This window comes from Mytilus edulis, chromosome 4 (genome assembly GCF_963676685.1).
Source record: "Mytilus edulis chromosome 4, xbMytEdul2.2, whole genome shotgun sequence".
NCBI lineage: Eukaryota > Metazoa > Mollusca > Bivalvia > Mytilida > Mytilidae > Mytilus > Mytilus edulis.
The window spans coordinates 54,202,655-54,225,020 of record NC_092347.1 but is presented as its reverse complement, the minus strand read 5'-3'; the positions used below and the strand labels follow the sequence as shown (position 1 = coordinate 54,225,020).

Below are 22,366 nucleotides of genomic sequence, written 5' to 3'. Positions count from 1 at the left end.
CATAACAAAATTCTTTTAAATGTTTTTCTTCCACAAAAGAACCAATTTTCAGGGAAGTGACCATTACAAGTGTGGAAGTATTGTGTGTTTATAAATAATAAATATCAACACTAGAACTTGCTACTACATGTATTAGTATATTAAATTTACAACTTATTGGATCAGACCGGTTGTTGAAAGTATAATGAAGCTTTGGCATCAAAGAATTAACATATAGTAAAACAACTTAGACGTTAAATCACCAACTTTTCACATTTTTAACAAAATAGTCAAATAAAAGATTACAGTGCAGGAGATACTTTGATCAAGATACAATAACATTTTTATCTAAAACAACAAACTAATTTGCAGCTTATTTATTGATGCCATGACTTTTTGTATGTTGATTGTAAATGAAATATTAACTAGATGTGTCAAAGCGACACAAATGGCCCCGTCCCAAAAAGTTGAAAAATCTGCAATTTCAATATAAACACATGTGGACACAAACATGATGGTAGTCTCACATATCAAAAATCAGCTAAAAATCTGGAGGCGTATAGAAAAAAAAATCTATATAACTTAAATAATTTATCAAAGTCCAAAGCCCGTAATTTCAGCAAAAATTTGCGGAGCGGAACAAAACTTAAACTTGACATGTAACTCATCATGGTTAACTCACATACCAAAAATCAGCCCAATATCTGCAGGTCTTTAGAAAAAAACTCTGTATAATTGCTTGTTGCGGAATGACGGAATTACGGAATTTCGGAATTACGGAATTTCTGACAAGGGTAAAACTATATGGCACCGACAACTTTGTTGCAGGGCCATAAAAACTGCAAAAAATAATTTGAGAATTTGATTAATTGAGAATGAAAAGGGCTGTAACCATCCCCTTGTTATCCCCTGTCATTGCAATAAAAAACAAGAGGCTCTCAAGAGCCTGAATCGCTCACCTGAATTTTTTTGGTTTAATCTCTCATCAATGATTATTTTGGCTTTCCAATTTATTTAAATGTTCTTTGAATCGTCCTATTTTCTTCAAAAGCAAAAAAAAATCATTTTCTCCTATGTTCTATTTTAGCCATAGGAGCTATGTTTCTTGACATACAAGGAAATGAAATATAAAATTTATACTAGATACTCTGAAACTCTGAAACTCATTTAGCCTAAGTTTGGCTGAAATTGATACAGCAGTTTCATAAGAGAAGATTTTTTAAAGTAAGTCAACATGATGAACAAATTGTGAAAAAAGTCTTTAAAGGGCAATAACTCCTAAAGAGGTCAATTGACAATTTTGGTCAAATTGACTTATTTGTAGATCTTACTTTGCTGATCTTTTTTGCTGTTTACAGTTTATCTTTATCTATAATAATATTCAAGATAATGACCAAAAACTGCAAAATTTCCTTAAAATTACCAATTAAGTGGCAGCAACCCAACAATTGGATGTTTGATTCATCTGAAAATTTCAGGGCTGATAGATATTGACCTAATGAACATTTTTACTCCGTCAGATTTGCTCTTAATGCTTTCGTTTTTGAGATATAAGCCAAAAACTGCATTTGACCCCTATGTTCTATTTTAAGTAACGGCGGCCATGTTTTTTGACGGATCAAAAATCAAAGCACACACTTTGTGCAGGATAATCTAAGGAACAATCATGCTAAGTTTTAACCAAATCCATTCAGTAGTTTCAGAGGAGAAGATTTTTTAAAGTTAGCAAATATGATGAACAAATTGTGAAAAATTGTCATTAAAGGACAATAACCCCTTAAGGGGTCAATTGACAATTTTGGTCATATTAACTTATTTGTAGATCTTACTTTGCTGATCTTTTTTGCTGTTTACAGTTTATCTTTATCTATAATAATATTCAAGATAATGACCAAAAACTGCAAAATTTCCTTAAAATTACCAATTAAGTGGCAGCAACCCAACAATGGTTTGTTTGATTCATCTGAAAATTTCAGGGCTGATAGATCTTGACCTAATAAACATTTTTACTCCATGTCAGATTTGCTCTAAATGCTTTCGTTTTTGAGATATAAGCCAAAAACTGCATTTGACCCCTATGTTCTATTTTAAGTAACGGCGGCCATGTTTTTTGACGGATCAAAAATCAAAGCACACACTTTGTGCAGGATAATCTAAGGAACAATCATGCTAAGTTTTAACCAAATCCATTCAGTAGTTTCAGAGGAGAAGATTTTTTAAAGTTAGCAAATATGATGAACAAATTGTGAAAAATTGTCATTAAAGGACACATTAAAGGACAATAACCCCTTAAGGGGTCAATTGACAATTTTGGTCATATTAACTTATTTGTAGATCTTACTTTGCTGATCTTTTTTGCTGTTTACAGTTTATCTTTATCTATAATAATATTCAAGATAATGACCAAAAACTGCAAAATTTCCTTAAAATTACCAATTAAGTGGCAGCAACCCAACAATGGTTTGTTTGATTCATCTGAAAATTTCAGGGCTGATAGATCTTGACCTAATGAACATTTTTACCCCATGTCAGATTTGCTCTAAATGCTTTCGTTTTTGAGATATAAGCCAAAAACTGCATTTGACCCCTATGTTCTATTTTAAGTAACGGCGGCCATGTTTTTTGACGGATCAAAAATCGAAGCGCACATTTTGTGCAGGATATACTAAGGAACAATCATGTTAAGTTTCATTCAAATCCATTCAGTAGTTTCAGAGGAGAAGATGTTTGAAAAATTGTTAACGACGACAGACGACGACGACGACGACGACGACGACGACGACGTCGACGACGACGGACGCCAAGTGATGAGAAAAGCTCACATGGCCTTTTAGGCCAGGTGAGCTAAAAAGGTCTTAAACAATTATAAATTGATGTTCTTAATCTAGAGAACTACATTCATCAATATATCTGTATAATCTATGTTATAGTGTAAAAAAAAATGATTGATCAAGTGCTTAATAACTAATTTTGCAGTGATACAGTGTTTTATTAGGGTTAATTGTATGTGGATTTTATTCTGTCGGATATGTCTTATATACTGTTGTTATAAACTTGTAAGTGAATATACATGAAATTATATATTAAATGATGGTATTCTACCTTTTTCTCAATAAATTAATAATTTAGAACAGTTGAAGAGGAATATAGACTTGCTAAAAATTATCAAAATGTCACTCAACAGGATCACACTAGAACACATGATATGTTTTCATATATAAAAAAGTTAAAATTACAATATACGCACATAATTCATTAAACAAACCAAAATTTTCCTATATGTTTCATACAACATATCTTATTGCCTAACAAACAGTTTTTTTGGAGTACTTTCAATATAATTCTAACATGTAGTATGTGGAATATACAGATTAGTTGAAACATACAGGAAAATTATGGCACCATACTAACAAAAATACTTGATTTAATAAGTTCATTTACCAAACATTTCCAAAAATCAACACACATGAAAAATAAAATCAGAGGCTCCCAAGAGCCTGAAAAGCTCTACTGTTCAGTAAATAATTTTTTCTACATACCGGAAACCATTATCACATATGTTTTTTTTAAAATCTATATTAAAAGTAAATACCTAGTTTTAAAGCCTATATGCAATCTACGGTCATGTAGAAAGTTAAGTTGATTACATTTAGTCCCCAATGTTAATACTTATTAGGATATCATTCATTATAAATGGTGGGACTTTTGCAATTCTAATATAGAATTTAGTTTGATATTAATTAAATTTTAGACTTTGGGTCAATTTTTTTTTTTTTGGTGAATATATATTTGACATCTTTACAGCAAAAGTTATGAAAAATCATCATTTAATGCCAAGAACTTCTTTTTAAGGAGTGAATGATTCATCATCTTTGTGTGTAAGTAGATCTTGTACATGTATTGCTTATTGATTTTGCTGTATACATTTTTTGTCGGTATATAAAAGTTACAAGATAAAAGGTTAAACATGAAAGTTGGTAAAAAGTAATGATGCTCTTTAGTCTTTGTTTATCTCTAATAGTTTTAAAGATACTAAGCAAAAACACTAAAACTGGTTCCAAAAAAATGCTATTTAAAGTTAAAAAAAAATTTATAATGAGTCAGAAGATGATTTAAATCATATTTGTAGTTTTCTTAATCCTGCTTGGCTGATTCTTTTTGCAGATTGCAGTTCCTGTCTATTTAAGAAATAATTCATGGCAGCTGTAGATTTGTTTTAATTTAACCATGGGTTGGCCATTTATATTCAATCATTTTAAGGGTATCAACTCCAACTAGGAGTCATCTGATAATTTTGACAATTTATAGAAATTCAGTAGATTTTGATTTGTACCAATGATTCCATTGTCAAATTTTCTCTCTCTATTATACTTTTCAAGATATTAGACTGTTACTTTAAAACATCCATATAACTATGATATACAAATTTTAGCAACGATGGGCTATCTTATTTGGGTGACAGATACAACAAACTTTATTTCAGGAAACTATTAAGATCATCCAGGTCAAGTTTAGTTGAAATTAGTCAAGTGGTTTTCAAAGTTTAAAATGACAAACGACAAGACAGATGCAAAGTGATGGCAATAGCTCACATATTACATGTGGGCAGGTCAAATTGTTTGAGCATAAAAGATCCATCAGATTTGGTCATTGGATTTCCAGCAGGTAATACTTCAGATAGAATGACTGTATTAAAGCTGTTATCCTAATGCCAGCAAGTTAAAGGTTTGGTTGGCTTGCTTGCTTTGTTTGTTTAAAAGCTTGTAATTGTAATGAATATTGAAATCTGCAATCAATTGATAGGTGGGGCTTCAACTTGTATACATTGCTTAACTTCAAATAACATTTATAAGTATAATGTATACAAGAGGGCGACCTACATTTGCACGGATTTTAATATGACACACATTACATTTGTGCAGAGAAATGGTAATACGATTGTGCGAAGTTACCTGTAGTTCACCAGATTTTTTTTTTTTACCTGTAATTTGTTTTTAGATTATTGTTTGGAATATAAATTAGTGATCATGCCACACCTTGCTATTTCATATATAGACAAGTCTTTATTTGTTTATATAGACATTAACCAGATGCTCCACAGGGTGCAGCTTTATACAACCGCAGAGGTCGAACCCTGAACAGTAGGGGCAAATATGGACAGAACATTTAAGCTTGATACAGTTCTGAATTTGGATTGTGATTAAATAGTTGACACAACATAGGTTTCTGACACAGAATGAATGTGGTCTAAGAACTTAAACTTAAAAACTTAAATTTTTTAAATTGGACATTTACCTATTATGGTCCAATATCCAAAATTTAAATACATGGTTAGATTCAGCATATCATAGAACTCCAAGAATTCAATTTTTAATGAAATCAAATAATGTTCAATTTTAGACCCTTGAGACCTCAATGTGGACCAATGTGATAACCGGGCATAAATAATAAAAATCTAAATACATGGTTAGATTCAGCATATTGAAGAACCCCATATATTCAATATTTGTTGAAATCAAACAAAGTTTAATTTTGGACCCCGATTTGGACCAACTTGAAAACTGGGCCCATAATCAAAAATCTAAGTACATGTTTAGATTCAGCATATCAAAGAACCCCAACAATTCAATTTTTGTTAAAATCAAACCAAGTTTAATTTTGGACCCTTTGGACCTTAATTGTAAAATAATTTGAAAACAGGACCAAAAATTAAGAATCTAAATACACGGTAAGATTTGGCATATCAAAGAACCCCAATAATTCATTTTTTGATGAAATCAAACAAAGTTTAATTTTGGACCCTTTTGGCCCCTAATTCCTAAACTGTTGGGACCAAACCTCCCAAAATCAATCCCAACCTTCCTTTTGTGGTCATAAACCTTGTGTTAAAATTTCATAGACTTCTATTTCGTTATACTAAAGTTATTGTGCAAAAACCAAGAAAAATGCTTATTTGGGACCTTTTTTTGGCCCGGCCCTAATTCCTAAACTGTTGGGACCAAAACTCCCAAAATCAATCCCAACCTTCCTTTGGTGGTCATAAACCTTATTTTAAAATTTCATAGATTTCTGTTTACTTATACTAAAGTTATTGTGCGAAAATCTAATGTTTTGGGACACGACGACGATGACGACGACGAGCCAATGTCATACCAATATAAGACCAAAAATTTTTCAATTTTTGCGGTCGTATAAAAAGCAGCATTTATGTAAAAGAATATTATTGAATATAATACAGTGACTATCATGAAATAGAACATTCAAAGTATATAGTCATGAATAAAACGCAGTATACATGGAGATCACATCTATATGGGAATCATCTATAGATTAGTCATTGTCTGGTACTTGTATCCTATCGATTTGAGATGGCATTGACGGGAAATTTCACCATTTTGAAATTTCAAGAAATTGTTTACCGTTAAACTGAATTTTTTATTTGTCTGTGCGGTTAAAAAGGCTTGGTTATCACTGTCGCAAACTTTAATGTAAGTAGTCGCCTGAACTTGTAGATAAATCTCAACGCAAGTATAGTTGGTTGGATGAGTGGAATAAAACTGTTCATTGTAATGACTATAAAATATCTAGCCCATTGTCTCAGAGATAATAAAGTTCCATCTTGTTAGTTTATTATTATTATATTAAGTAAATTTGTTCAAATTTATTTTATTTAATTTTAACAATATCAAGTAACTTTTTTTACTTTTCAAGTAAGATTTATTTTTTATATGTCTTTGTATAAATCCACGCAAATGTAGTAACTTTTCAACAGGTAAATTTCGCTCAAACGTAATATGTTTTGTTGAAATGTGGATTTTTTGCGCAAATGTAGGACCAATCTGTGCAGACCTAACGTGCCGATACAAGATGAAACTTCACCTATCTACTGATTGCAAATCAATCTTAATTACAATGTTTGAGCAAACATTTATACAAACAAAGTAACTAAACCTTTATTTTGCTATCTTCAGGATAACAGCTTTAATATACAACTGAAGATAGGTCATTAATGCAATTTCTTGACAACATATTCCATCTTTGTGTCTATAAGTAAGAAAGTTAATTAAGCAGAGTAATTCCTATAAGCATTTATCTTCCCAGAACCAAGACAACAGGGTTAATAACAATGGTTTCCTTCATTCTGCAGGACCTCACGTTCAATTAGTGTAGTGGCACTGAAGAATTTTAATTAGTTATTATTATTTAAGTTTCAATTCTCTTCTTCTGCAATGCATCAGTAAATGAATTATAAAGAAACTTTTAAGGATTGTAAATCGAAAGAAAGATCAAGAGGATATAATTATATAAAGCTTCAATGTTTGGAATTATAGTCAATCCATCTCTCCTGTAATCTATATGGCACCAACGGAATATCACAATTTTATTCTTCAATATGGATGATATACATAGGAATCTTCTTGTTTTGAATCTAAGTGGAAAGGTAAGAGCTAAGGATACTGATAAAAAAGATATTTCTGGAATAGATATTTATATGTTTTCCGACTATAATTTGTCCAATCAATTCTAAGGGGTTTAGCACGCAGAAAACAGAATAAGAGGAAGACCGTATTATATATTATCTATATTATAATATATTTGTAAAAGCTCCAGTGTGAATACTGCATCACCATGTGTTTATTTAAAAGCTCCTTTGTGAATACTACAAAAACCATGTGTTTTATTTAAGCCTCTTTGAGAAAAATGTTAAATCATGTGTCTACTTGAAGCACACTACCACTCCACTGCAGAAAATCCATATATAAAACTGTGTCATACGATATTATAAACACATCATGACACACAATTAATGATTGCTCTCCCTTAACCACATGTTAACATTGATTCATGCCCCTGAAAACCTGACTTGAAATGGATTAGAAACACACTTGTAAATGTATATTTATTTTTTTAAATTTAGAGGAATATTTCGAAAAAACAATTCTGTTTCTTTGTCATATGTATATAAAAGTAAAAGTGTGAGTTTACTATCCATTTCAGTCCGTATTTATACCTTATGATTATCAACCTTCTCTAACTTTTCTAACTCAAACAATACAGAATACCTCTGTTTTTTAACACTTGAATGTCTCTGAGACTGAAACAAAAATCATTCTTAATTCTGTTTTTGGACTTGTCTATGTTTAATTGTTATTTGCAAATATTGAAATGTGTTAGTCTGTAATTAAGGAACATCCAACGATTCAAGAATGGTTACAGTGAAGTTCCAGATTAAAGATAACTTCTTGGAAAGATCAATAATAATTTTTTTGAGATTTTTTTATCAAATGAACCATAAAAAGAATCATCCAACATAAAACATTGTTTAACAAATTCTTTCTTTGTTTCTTGTAGTCAAGATTTTCTTAATAAAAGTGAAGAATTCAAAAATAACTATTTTTATATAATTTGTTTAGAAAAAGTGAGAACAAAATTCTCATACATTTTTAGTCATAGGTTATAGTTTAAAAAATAATATACTGAATACAATTACTACTGTGTTTGTTATAAACTAGAGTTAATCAAATATCACACTTCATAAAATTCACTCAGGTTAAATGACCACTAGTAAACTAAAAATAATGATAATGGCATTTTTAAATAAGTGAGCTGTTAAAATATACATGCCAGTTTAAATGTAATATTTTAACATGAGTTTGTGCCTATCTTGCTTGCCATTTAAGTCCTTGAAAGTTCTTTCAAATCACAGCAACTTAAACTTGGGCAGTTATAAAGTGCTCTTATTTATCATATCAAGAATAATTTTCAAAATGGTTATATTGTTACACCAGAAATATGAAAAAAACCCATTCTAAATTAATAAATCAAATAAATGTCTAAATTGCATCATAAACCAAACACAATTTCTACAGCTATCAAACTAATACAAAATGATTGTTAATGAGGTTAAGAAAACTTTCCCATAAAAAAAAAAACTTTGACATGTTGGATGAAATCTATTTAAAAGAAAACAAAAAACCTAAACTACTCAACATATTGAAATGAAACAAACTATTGATTCCTTAACCCAGTAAAAAATTACCCATTCATGAACAAACCTGTAACAAATGAAAATGAAAGTATGATCTTGCACCACATGGAAATTAAAAAAATCCTTAACACAACTTTTTACTTTAACATAATTGTAAATGTTGCTGTCAATTTATAGTATAGCAAATAATTCAAAAATTCTGAACAAACTGCAATCTGTTTTATTGAACCAGTCACAGTGACTTCACTCAGGTTCTTCTACAGCAGTTGGTAAACATTTTGACCAGTTGAACTGTTTAATTGATAAAACAAATTGCAATGTGGTCAAAGTTTTGAATGATCTGCAATAGGTGGACAGCAACACTAGCAATCAAGTCACTGTTTAACAAAATTAAACTGTAAACTGAAATGAAAGGAAAAGGCAAGCATGATAGTCTATTAAATAAGCGAGGATTAATTAGCGTGACAATAAAGCACCACAAACACAATGTCAGTATTTACCCCGTCATTTTTATTCTGAAACAAAGATGGAACATTTCACATGCATCCTTAATTTGTAGCCTGTCTGCACTAAGTGAGCCAAAGAAATAATATTCTATGTTTTGCATCTATATTTGTATTGTTTGTTTTTTTTTGCATAAATACAGACTTAAACAAATAGTTTTTAGACCAAATTTTCATCATATATAGGAATTGGAGATATTTTGGTGCGTAGTAATCTGCAATACTCTGATGGTCATTTTAATTAAGCATTATCTGAACTTGAAAATGTCTTTCATGAAAACATGAAAATCAAATCCTTAAGTTTAACACAATCTGTTTTTGTTCTGTCTAAAGGATACTTTCCAACATTTTCCTTACACAAAACATAGAATTTAATTACCATGGTCTTGTAATGTGAGTTGACAGAGATTTATTATTTCTAATACTACTAGATTACAGAATTAGAGCTAGTTAAAAATAGGAAATCTGTAAATATTAACATACTAAAATTACTACAATGGAAACTCTTGCACACTTAATTTTCTTAAATTGTGTTTCCTCAAATGTATTCATCACTGTGCAATTTTTTACTTTATTTACAAACCTAGGATACTGTGTCATTTTCATAAAAGTATAACTGCATATCAAGAATACAGAAATAGAGGCAAAGCTAAGAAAATTATATGTGTATTGCCATTTAACTTTATATCTTCAACATTTTATTTTTAATGATGGACTCAAGTATAAATCGTTGTAAATTCTTCGTAAAAAAAATAAAAAAATTGTGATTTAAGATCACATAAGTGTGTGTCAGTTTCCTATTTCCTGACTAACTATAAAAGTTTTAACAAAACCACAAAATTTATGAAAATTATTACAAGGGTAGTCTATACATAACATTAGTTTAACACTACAAATTAATTGTCTAGTTTTTTTGGTCATGATGACTTTTTAACGTATTACATAAAGATTTAATTTGAACTGCTTATTAAATTTCTACTCAAATGAGAGAAAGCAATGTTGAAGAAATAAATGCAAAACAGAGGGTGTTGCCAGGAGTCAGTTGCAATATAATATTTTAACATTTTAACAGAGAACTTAATACCACAGGTTTCTAGACATAGAGAGAACTTTCTGTTTGTAGGTGTAACACTAAATACTACATCAATATAGCTTTTCACCAGTTTTCAATTGTAGAGCTTAGACAGAAAAAAAAATGTCATATTTCAGCAACTAACTATTCATTAGAGTAACAATATTACAGAATAAACTAGCTAATCAGATGTTGACATCAATTTTATGTTAAAAGAATTAACCCCATTCCTTGATTGGCATCTAGCAAAACAGGCCACATATCTTACCCCCATTCTAAACCTTATAATACCAATCTCGCATATCTCCTCAATGTACCTCTTGTTTTCTTACCTTATAGACTAGTAGATTGTGGTCTGTATCGTTCAATGTTGTACCATTTTTCTGGTTCAGCAGTTTAATAAATGACATGGCAAATGGCCTCTCAGATCTATCTTTGCCTAAATGTTTCAATATACATATTTTAAAACATTTGATACAAACTTGATATCGTAATAAACAAGTCTTTGAATGTCTTATAACAAGTTAAAAATATCATCTACTTTTATTGAAATTTTGGGTAAATCAGAAACTATCAATCAAATGACTTTTTTTGTCTCAAAACATAGATTAAAATTTATTTATTATCAACCCTTATCAAAATTATGATCAACTCTACTGGCAATAATGGAATATCTTATACCAAAAAAATCTTACTTTCACTGGAAGACCTGTGTTTAAATAAAAACTTCAGATGAAGACCTTTAAACTCCTCCTCTGTTGATATGGCAATCTACAAAATAAAGGTATATAAATAATAGATTACATATTCTGTATGAGGCTTCTCTAATAGACAATTTTCCTTTTACAGACTTTAGACTCCAGAGTACATAGTTTTTAACAGGTTACCTTCTCTTTCAAAGGACATTCCAGTACTCAGTCAAGTAAGAGCAACTAAAAGAAGTAAAATCAAGCTTACAATCTGTGCAATTAATGGGAAAAGAGGCATATGTTCAGTGGTTGTCGTCTGTTTATGTCTTTCATAAGTGTTTCTCGTTTTTTGTTTTTATATAGATTAATGGATGGTTTTCCCGTTTGAATGGTTTTACACTAGTAATTTTTGGGGCCCTTTATAGCTTGCTGTTCAGTGTGAGCCAAAGCTCCTTGTTGAAGGCTGTACTTTGATCTATAATGGTTTACTTTTATAAATTGTTACTTGGATGGAGAGTTGTCTCATTGGCACCTATACGACATCTTCTTATATCTATATAGATATATACATATCAGATATCAGAATGCAAATTCTTATTATTTTAATCCTCACCCAGTTGCATTAGCCCAGTAATGAAAAACATAGCAATAAATTCAGAATTTACTCTATTTAATTGATGTATCTAAGGAAGTGTAAAGTAAGCAGATAGTTAAATACATGTACATTGCTCTTCATATTAAATGAGGAACATCCATAGTACATTTACAAACAAGTTATTACCTTTATAGTTTCAAACCATTTAGGCTTATCTTCATGATAGAACACCAATGATCTGTACTCATTTGTCATATCATTCCCACAGCCATAACTTATAACATCCTGAAATATATATATATATCCATTATTTGCCAGGTGAACACATACAACTGATACAAATAATCCCCATCCTAGTTCCTAAGGCTTAATGACTCTTTTTTAACAACTATTCATATGACAACTAGTATGTTATAACAAATCTTATCCTGGAGTAAAGTAAAGCATATAACTTCCAACATTTCTGCATGGCTTTATTTCTATTCTTTATATCTTTTTAAGATATCTCTCATTATTTTACTTATGCCTTTTTAAAGTCATATGAATGGTTATCCAATTCTTGAACCAATGCATGTATATATCATAAACTTAATCTTCTGTGCACAATTTTATCATTTTTTACACAAAGATATCATATAATCGTCAATTTTTTTTTTCTCTCTGCCTGTTATGATGTAAATATATGGCAGCTTATTATTTGTAGTGTTTTGAAGCCGTAGTTTACTGATTGTCACCTTAAAGTAAACAATCAACAAAGAAGAATGGATATTGAGCAAGTGCATAACATGTACAATCAGATAATAGTTTATTTCAATGACAAATCCATGCGTATTGTTATCACCAGATTTTTTATGAGAAAGGTCAAACTAAGGTCACTTGCATTAGAAAATATGTCGGCAAATTGCTTCCTGGAAGCAAGCAATTAAAAAAAATTAACTTCTTCTAAATGTGGACAAATCAAAAAAAATTCTTCAGAAAAATGTATATGTACATAAGTTTTATAATTAAAACTATCCATTTAGTTATAAAAGACATATACATAATTTTTTTTTTATTTCAGGTTTCATATGACTTTTAAGTTTGTAACTGAATGTTGTAAGCAGGGTAATTTCAAGATCATTTATGTATTTCATTTTCAGTGCAAATGCAAATAAATAGAAAACCAGACATATTGTCACTATACAAATACAGTAACACAGTAATAAAAGTGGACAAAAAGACACTGTAAATGAAAATAAATAAAGAAATGGGTTTCTACAAATTAATTAGGAGTTGATTAAGTCAACATCTAATTAATATCTTTAGTCAAAATAAAATTTCCTTTAAAATCGGACAAAAAGTAGGTGTTTGTTAAAATAAGGCAAAAACAAAGGGATTTGAGACTTTTCCCTCTGTCAATTTTTCTTGAAAAGCCAAAACAAGTATTACTAGTACTTATTTGTTCAATGAAAACAAACCTTTAATGGTTCTCCTTGTTTATTGCACACTAACACAGTTACTTCCACATTTTTGTCAGCTGTTTTAGAACCTCTGGTAAACTCTCCTTGTTTGATAGTTACATAAATATCATTCCGAACATCTCCTGTAATGGTTAAACATAATCTTTGCTATTTTCAGGTTTTCATAGTAAATGAAACATGTGAGGCTAACACCACCATGAAAACTGTCCACAGCCACAAGTCATCCAAAATTCTCCCTTCTGAAGAGGACTTCATAAGGTGCTATATATATTGTATCCATAAATTGTAGTCCCTTACAATCTATATCCAGGGATATTTCTTGATAGAAAAGAATAATGTATTTTAAAAGTTGAAAGATGAAGCCTTATCTATAAAATAAATATTCAACCTACATATATTAATGCTATAACGAGTTATAATCTATTCCAACAATTAGCTAGTAATGAATACAAACTCTCTGGCTATGTTGATAAAAAAAAAATCACATATAAAAATAAAATAATTACATTTTTTTTTCTTTTACTTGCAACTAACTTCCATTAGATATAATCACTTTTTTCTTTATAAAAGCAATTAAATATCACCACTGAACTTTAAAATAAAAAGTGCAAAAGCAAGCAAGACAAATGTGAGCATATTTTTCAATTGTCTTCAAAAAGATAAAAGCCTTCCTAAAGAGTGATAATTTAAAAAATAACAACATGTACATGATGTAGACACAAACAGAACTCAAAATCTCAAAGTAGTTCTAAATAAAGGTCAAATTTGGTTTTTTTAAAGTGTCTGCCGAAATTCTGAATCCACTGTCATTTTTCATTAAAGTTGAATATCACGATGGAATGAATAAAATCATAACAAATGTTGAAAATATTGTCCATAAACAAAAATAATATATAAAGTATCAATAAAAGAAATGAGATTTTGAGTTCCACACTTAAAAGTCAGTAAAATTAATCAAATAAAAGTGAAAACATGTAAAGCCAACAGTTATTTCCCCTTACCTACCACTGTTCCATGGCAAGCGATAAATAAATGATTATAGTTTAAATATAATAATATTGTATAAAATATGTACTATTCAAAACTGTTTCATTTGAGGCTGATCTTTGTAGTAACTATCAAATAATATAAAACTCTTTCTATATGCTTGAAATTAAAACTTCAAATTGTCAACACTCAGATAAATATGAGAATCTTGACAGTATCAATGGTTATTAGTTTATATATTGACCTTAAAAAAAATTATGAATTAGTTGTAGTAGTAATCATTAATTTTGATTTCAGTTCAGTAACATTCATTTCCCAAAGATATGATTACCTTGCATACTAAATCTACGATTTTTTCTAACCAATATACTACCCAGTGCTGAAAAAAATCATTTTTTTCCAAAAATTCAGATTCTATTTAGATTATCTTCTTGATATGCTACATCTATGGTAGATGAAAAAATAATCTTAAATAATTTTAGTAGAGAAAAATACATTTTTATTGAAAATGTTATATCATTTAACCCTTAGACTGCTGCATTCATTTCTATTGTACTTTTGTGTATTGCTGAATAAAATTTTAATCACTGATGAAATAAACATGTTCAATTACAATTGCTGTATCTTTGTAAATATTGAATATTCATCAATAAAAGTTATATAAAAAAGTATTGTTAGATTCTGTATTTTTTATTTATTTTATTTTTGTGTGAGTCTCTGGTCATTTTTTACCTGTACAGGTGCAAATAGAGGTAAACAAAGGAAACTTATTTTTTTCATGTTTTATTAACGAATCCATCAATGTTAAAGTATCCATGACTTCAGAATTGAACCAATATATAAAAATCTCTTTTAAGAACTAGTTCCATTGTGATTATCAAAAAAAAAAAGTTTCTTCTATCAAAAAAAAAAAGTTTCTTCTAGAACCAACAGCCTTTTTGATGCAAATATTTTCCAGTACTTTCCTCCGATTTCACTGCGCCGACTTTTACTTCCATGTACAAATATATTTATACGACAAGTTCATTGTTATAGCTTTCATCAATAAATAATCTTGACAAACTTAAAATTCGGATCTATCGATGTCAGTCAATATTGATTCACATTTGAAAGGCGAAATGATAAACATCGAAAATCATGTTTCATGTCATCCATTTTGGACAAGGTCTGGGAATCCCGGTGGTTCTCGCTTTAAAAGTCTTCTGTTCGCAGTTTTAATAGAATATTTCTATTTCCATCTATTATATCTTCTGTTCTCGTCCAAATCCTTTTTATCGGCCGCCGCTGTTAAATTGTTATCATTGAAATACTTCTGAACGAGTTGGCTATTTCTCCAAATAATATCCGCCATTTTGTCACTTTTTTCATCAAAAATTTTCACTTTCGGTTTTATCGCTTATACCTGATTTAAAGTCAAGAGACACTCGAAAGAACGTAATTTTTAACCAATCAGAATCCATACAAGTCGAAACTGCCGCAATCTCATGAATATTGACTCCGCCCATTCCATGGTAACTGTGTAAACAAACGAGTTACGGAAAACGACTATAGTCGCGCGTAGCAGTAGCGGACTGCTTTATAGGAACGACAATAGTCGCGCGTAGCAGTCTAAGGGTTAATATATTTAGAATTTCATAAAATATGGCTTTTGGTTTACCAAAATTCATCAAATATGTCTGAATCAATTTTATCATATGAATATCTAGTTCTGGCTGCTGTCAAATTAAAGAAAACTAACCTGGCATGATAACCTCTGGGAATCCCATCTTTCTTGATACTGCAGTTGCCATGGTGACTAAATGTGGATGTTCTTCTCTTGCCTGAAAAAGACCAAAATAAAGTTTCCGTCAATGCTAGCAATTGATTCTCCTAAATCACACTTTACTACAAATATTGCAGGTCAAATGATTCATATACAATGTATAAAACAATAATTTAACTGTATTACATTACACATTGAATTAAATGTATGACCTCTTTAAGTGCTTCAATGGTTTGAAAGACCATCAAACAAAAAAAAGGTCAAACTGTCCAAATAAATCAAATCACAGTCTATAATCCATCTTACCAAATTTCTGTAGGTATATTTTTTAATTTTGATAAACCTTACATTTATGTTCATTTCAAACACATTCTTAGTATTCACTTGAATGCATTTGTGAAAAAAGGGCCAGTAGTTCTGAATTGTCCAAAGGCAAAATATCTTTTTCAAACTCTATTTTTACATTGGACTTGCAATGCCATCATCAAAATCCAAGACTGTCTAAAACACTTCGAATAAAAAAAAATTGTGGATAAATACCTTTCTGCTAAAAGACTTCAACAAATTAAATGTGTTATCTGTTATATATTTAGCAATAAGGGAACAAATCAAATTAATCATATGACTTGACATTAAGTAAATTTGATGTTGTATTAACTAAAAATAAAACACTTTGCAATCTGTGTGGTTGATCATTTGATCATTTCCATGATAATAGAGTTTGGTATTTTATCTATAAGTTGTCTTTCTATTTTTTCGGTATCAATTTTGAGTCACTTGTATTTCATATGTCCATCTGAATTATATATTCACAAGTAACAGCTGTGAAAAGTGTTATCAAAATATGGTACCTGACTTAATTTCATATTTTGAATAATGTTAACTCCTAAGCAGTATCAAACAAAGGTTGTACACTTCTTTACACTTGAAATCTCCTGTGAATAACAACTGCATACCTGTTTGAGGTCTCCCATCATGATTTTAAGTGAAACCCATAGTCCTTGACCTTTGTGGTTGATTTCTTTAGCTGAGACAACTTTCTTGATTAAAGATTCCATGAACTCTTCCCCACTTGGTCTAAATAACAAGATTAAGAAAAGTACTCTTGATATTACGATACAAATATTTTTCCAGTATTTAAGACAACACTTTTATTGAACATAATTTATTGATTCAAGAAAATAGAGAAAAAAATGTATGACTTAAATATATGCATGTTTTTCCCTATTCAGTAATGATACAAAAAAGATATGTTTTGATAACCAAAAAAACTAAAACTTCTCTTTTTGATATGAAATCTATTTAGCTAAGACATAATGAATCTCTTTAGCTTTTTAACTTACTGTTGGAATGGAATAAACTGTTGCATATCTTCATTAACTTCTTTCAGACCCTGTAATATGTCTGTTATTTCTGTGGCTAAAAATATATAAATTATACCTTTTATTAAATTCAAATCTCAACATTTAAATTATATAACAATACAAGCAAAAGTGAATATTAAATCATATGAATTATAATTCATCATATCAAAATTAATAATTCTTACAAAAGCTGTTTTCAATTTGCAATTTCAAAATTTAATGATTCTAAGGTATATTTCAAAAGCATACACAAAAACAATGTGAGAAGCTTAAAACGTCATAAACATGGAAAAATTAACCAATAATTAGACATAATTTATTTTGTTTGATGTACAAACAACTAATTACCCATAATCCTTTAAATTCTGAAGCAGTGAGTTGCAGCATAATGATCATTAACACATGGGAATTCATCAAAAATCTGCATAATTCAACTATTCACATAGAAAACTTCAACAAAAAACTGCATGATTCAACATTTCCAAGAAACTCTGCAAATAAAATGCCATATGATATTGGATATTGGACCACCTTTATTACAACCACTCTTATTTCCTACTGTGTGGAATCAGAAATCTGACTTACCTGCCACTCCAAATGGACGTCTTAAGCATTTGGTCTGTTTCTTATCATTGACATCATTTGGATCCATTACACCTGTAAGAAGCATTAACCGTAGCGTGTTAATAAAGCTAGAAAATTATACAACCCTTCAAAAAGTGCAATAATTAAGATTCTGATTACTAGCCAGCTCAAATTCATGGCTACAAAAATCGTTTTTTTATTGAATTTAGACTATCATAAAGTAGGAGGAACAGCAAGTACTTGTTAGCTGAAAACGAGAATTGCATGATATTTCCAGTAGGGTGACATGTGTTTCTTACCACTTCTGCTAAGGTAACTGATTCAGAATCCAACTAAGCGTGTGGATATTTATTTAGTACAAATTATCATATACTCATCAAACATTCACATGTTAATCCTCAGCTTATACGAGTAAATTAATTTTAAATTTTAAATTAATTATCATTTGTTACATGTGATCACATGTACTACTTCTCAATGTATGGTTCATAAGTGTTTCTCGTTTCTCGTTTTTTATATAGATTAGACAGTTGGTTTTCTCATTTGAATGGTTTTACACTTGTCATTTTTGGGGCCCTTTATAGCTTGCTATTTTGAGTGAGACAAGCTCTGTGTTGAAGACCGTACTTTGACCTATAATGGTTTACTTTTACATATTGTGACTTTGATGGAAAGTTGTCTCACTGGCACTCATACTACATCTTCTTAAATATATGATCTGAACCAGATGCTCCACAGGGCACAGCTTTATACGACCGCAGAGGTTGAATCCTGACAGTTGGGGCAGGTATGAACACAACATTCAAGCTGGATTCAGCTCTAAATTTTGATTGTGATTAAATAGTTGACACAGCATAGGTTTCTGACACAGAATGAATGTGGTCTAATGAACTTAAAAAAAAATTTTCACATCCCTCTTTCCCTTATTCCAAAACTGATCTCAATTCAAATTTCTAATGGAGTTTGCAACAATTACTACTCATTTAAATACATAATAAAATATCAAAATGTAAAAAAAGTGCTTGTTATCACTGAATGGTAAAGATTGTTTTAATTTATCAGTTGGTAGTAAAAGTGAATATACATTGTATATTGTATAAAACAATGATTTAAGTTGATTCAACTACTATTCTGGACAAAGAAAGATAACTCCAATTGAAAATGTCTTGCTATTGCGCAATATTGTGCAATTAGATATTTCTTGCTATTGCGCAATACTGTGCAATTGAAAATACTTGCTATTGCACAATACTGTGCAGTTGAAGATTTCTTGCTATTGCGCAATACTGTGCAATTGAAAATTTCTTACTATTGCACAATACTGTGCAATTGAAGACTTCTTGCTATTGCTAAATACTGTGCAATTGAAAATTTCTTGCTATTGCACAATACTTAATATAATAATTTTGGATCCTGATTTGGACCAACTTGAAAACTGGGCCCATAATAAAAAATCTAAGTACATGTTTAGATTCAGCATATCAAAGAAGCCCAAGAATTCAATTTTTGTTAAAATCAAACTTAATTTAATTGCGGACCCTTTGGACCTTAATATAGACCATCATAATTACGTATTATAGTATTCTTTTATATGTCTTTTTTAGATATTCATTAGAAGTGACTCTGGTTACGTAAAACCACATACTTTGAACGGCAAAATTATTTCATTTATTGATATTACTTTTACTTAAGGATCTTGACATACTATGAATGACTAAACTATTTTATTCAATAAGACTACTTTTTCTGTTTAGTCTGTTTTTTATGATATACATTTGACGTGAAACTGTACTTATGTATCCCGTCATACTTTGAACCACACCATTATTTTATTTATTATTATTACTTTTACTGTTAAATCTGGTTTTTGTTATATCTACTTTACGTGAGTCTGCATTTATGTGTGCCGTCATACGACAAAATTATTTTTATGTCTACCTGTGCGAAAATCAAACGCGCAATTTTACACCAGTAATGAAAACCTTCTATCATTTATTGGTAGACTTTACATAGATAAATTCAGCCGTATTTGACGTGAAACTGTACTTATGTGTCCCGTCATACTTTGAACCACACCATTATTTTATTTATTATTTTTACTGTAAGTCTGTTTTTTGTTATATCTACTTTACGTGAGTCTGCATTTATGTATGCCGCCATATGACAAAATTATTTTTATGTCTACCTGTGCGAATTTCAAACGCGCAATTTTACACCAGTAATGAAAACCTTCTTTCATTTATGGGTAGACTTTACATAGATAAATTCAGCCGTATAAGAAAAGCAAAATGAGAATGTTAAATTTGATGTATGCCTTTTTGTGCTACTTTGTTACATTTGTTGTTTATGTAGTGATATTAAGATGATAACACAATATTGACTGTTGTACCCCTATTTTTGACATTTTTACTCTTTGAGTATGTTTGTTTTGTTCATGCATCGTTGACAATGTAATGGAATTTGATGCGACTGTCATACAAGTGAGAGGTTTAGCTAGCTATAAAACCAGGTTCAATCCACCATTTTCTACATTAGAAAATGCCTGTACCAAGTCAGGAATATGACAGTTGTTATCCATTCGTTTGATGTGTTTGGACTTTTGATTTGCCTTTTGATTTTTGATTTTCCTTTTTGAATTTTCCTCGGAGTTCAGTATTTTTGTGTTTTTACTTTTGAAAAGGGGACCAAAAATTAAGAATCTACATACACAGTTAGATTTGGCATATCAAAGAACCCCCAATTATTTAATTTTTGATGAAATCAAACAAAGTTTAATTTCGGACCCTGATTTGGACCAACTTGAAAACTGATGTTCTTAAGTAAACTGTTAAATTGGCAGTGCATCATTCGAAGTGTGCATATCAGCGTGCTCATATCTGCATTAGACTCTTTATTTGTGCAAAACATTGTCAAAAACTTTACTTTCGTTATCAAAATCACATTCTTAAAACGGATGTTAACTTGACAATGGTAAACCATGGACCAGAAACGGATACGTAAATTCCGTGTAAAAACCAAATGTCTTCGGACGACGACGCAGATGATGACATCAACGTGATACCAATATACAACCAAAAAAAATTTCAATTTTTGCGGTCGTATAAAAACCAAACATACCAACTCTAACCACTTGAATGACTAGGAATACTTTTTCTCTTTGCCTGTCCTTAATACCAAGGTCCTACAAAATCAAATAATTCAAGTGATAATGATGTATATCTTGTTTTCAATTAGACAAATAAATAATCTCAACATGGCAGTTTTCCAGACGTTACATTGTGACATGAATTGTTCTTTGAAAAAAAACATAATTATCATTCCTTATTTCTAGCTTATGTTTAAATCAAGTGATTTTTACCTATCTCTTATATGAATATATAGATGATAAGATGAAAAATTTCAAAAAGATCATTGTATCCTATTCAAATATTAAATTAGCTAATCAATTCTAAACTTACAGTAAAGACAACTTTAAAGTTATTCAGGTTGTCTATATCCTTTGGAACACCTTCTTTACCCCATTTTACAACATAGTTTTCACTGTAATTAAAACATTAAATATAGTTAAATGCAGTTTTTGAAATACTGTCATTATGCATTCAGCATCATTTTCTTTTTTCTTTTGGCAACTTCATATTGTGTCATCAGTATTAATACTAAAATTTCTACTACATTTATTCTGGTTTACACTCTGGTATAACCTTCTGAGTGTAAACACAAAATAAGACCAGTGAGAAAAATGTCATTTAATATTCAAATTAACATTGAAATATTTAACTTATTTCAAATGCAAATTTACGCCTTAATCATGCTTATTATGAATGTATTTTTAAATGGAACAGTCCTAACTTTTTCCGTTATAAATATAACTGGAATTCTTTTAGAATCAAAATATCACTGGAATTCAATTTTAAGAAAATATACCTTTCATAAATTATACACATTGAATACACATATATAACATTATCATTTCATTTTTTCTTTACATTTTCATTGTGAAATTATATTCTCTTCGCACCACAAATCTAATTATGGAAAGCAGTATAACATCAATGTGCATCATTACCAAAGGAAAAGCACCAAGTTCACTGTTGCTCCAAAAAGACCATTAAAGAAGGAGTTGAGGACCAATCTTAAAATACCTTAACATGAAGATTTTACGAACCTGATAAATTTCCCCAGCTTAGCATCATAAAGACTCATCAACAAATCAGCATCTTCACCTATTCTGCAAACAAAGTTCCTTAACATTACATAAATGTTAAATGTCTGTGGCCAATTCATACTAGTCAATTCATCTTTAGTTTTGTCAATCTGCAAAAACACAACAAAGAATAAAGAAATTTGAAAACATCTATACAACTTTAAATATCATTTAATA

The 22,366-nt window shown here is 29.9% G+C and overlaps 1 protein-coding gene across 20 annotated transcripts in view; it reads right to left on the bottom strand.

The window, feature by feature from the left end:
• The window catches only part of LOC139521918 (dedicator of cytokinesis protein 1-like), a 110,574-nt gene that overhangs the window by 63,246 nt on the left and 24,962 nt on the right, over positions 1-22,366 (bottom strand). For 10 of the 20 annotated variants that reach the window (XM_071315665.1, XM_071315667.1, XM_071315668.1 and 7 more), the window contains 11 exons: positions 22,151-22,299; positions 21,444-21,525; positions 21,103-21,166; positions 17,986-18,057; positions 17,380-17,455; positions 16,993-17,113; positions 16,013-16,094; positions 13,285-13,409; positions 12,014-12,112; positions 11,239-11,314; positions 10,876-10,982 (listed from right to left, as the gene is read on the bottom strand). In XM_071315665.1, the coding sequence (XP_071171766.1) occupies positions 10,876-10,982; positions 11,239-11,314; positions 12,014-12,112; positions 13,285-13,409; positions 16,013-16,094; positions 16,993-17,113; positions 17,380-17,455; positions 17,986-18,057; positions 21,103-21,166; positions 21,444-21,525; positions 22,151-22,299 (1,053 nt within the window). Of the gene's footprint in view, positions 1-7,990; positions 8,075-9,468; positions 9,484-10,875; positions 10,983-11,238; positions 11,315-12,013; positions 12,113-13,284; positions 13,410-16,012; positions 16,095-16,992; positions 17,114-17,379; positions 17,456-17,985; positions 18,058-21,102; positions 21,167-21,443; positions 21,526-22,150; positions 22,300-22,366 lie in introns of all 20 variants that reach the window. The other 10 variants (XM_071315657.1, XM_071315649.1, XM_071315650.1 and 7 more) reach the window with 2 other exon arrangements.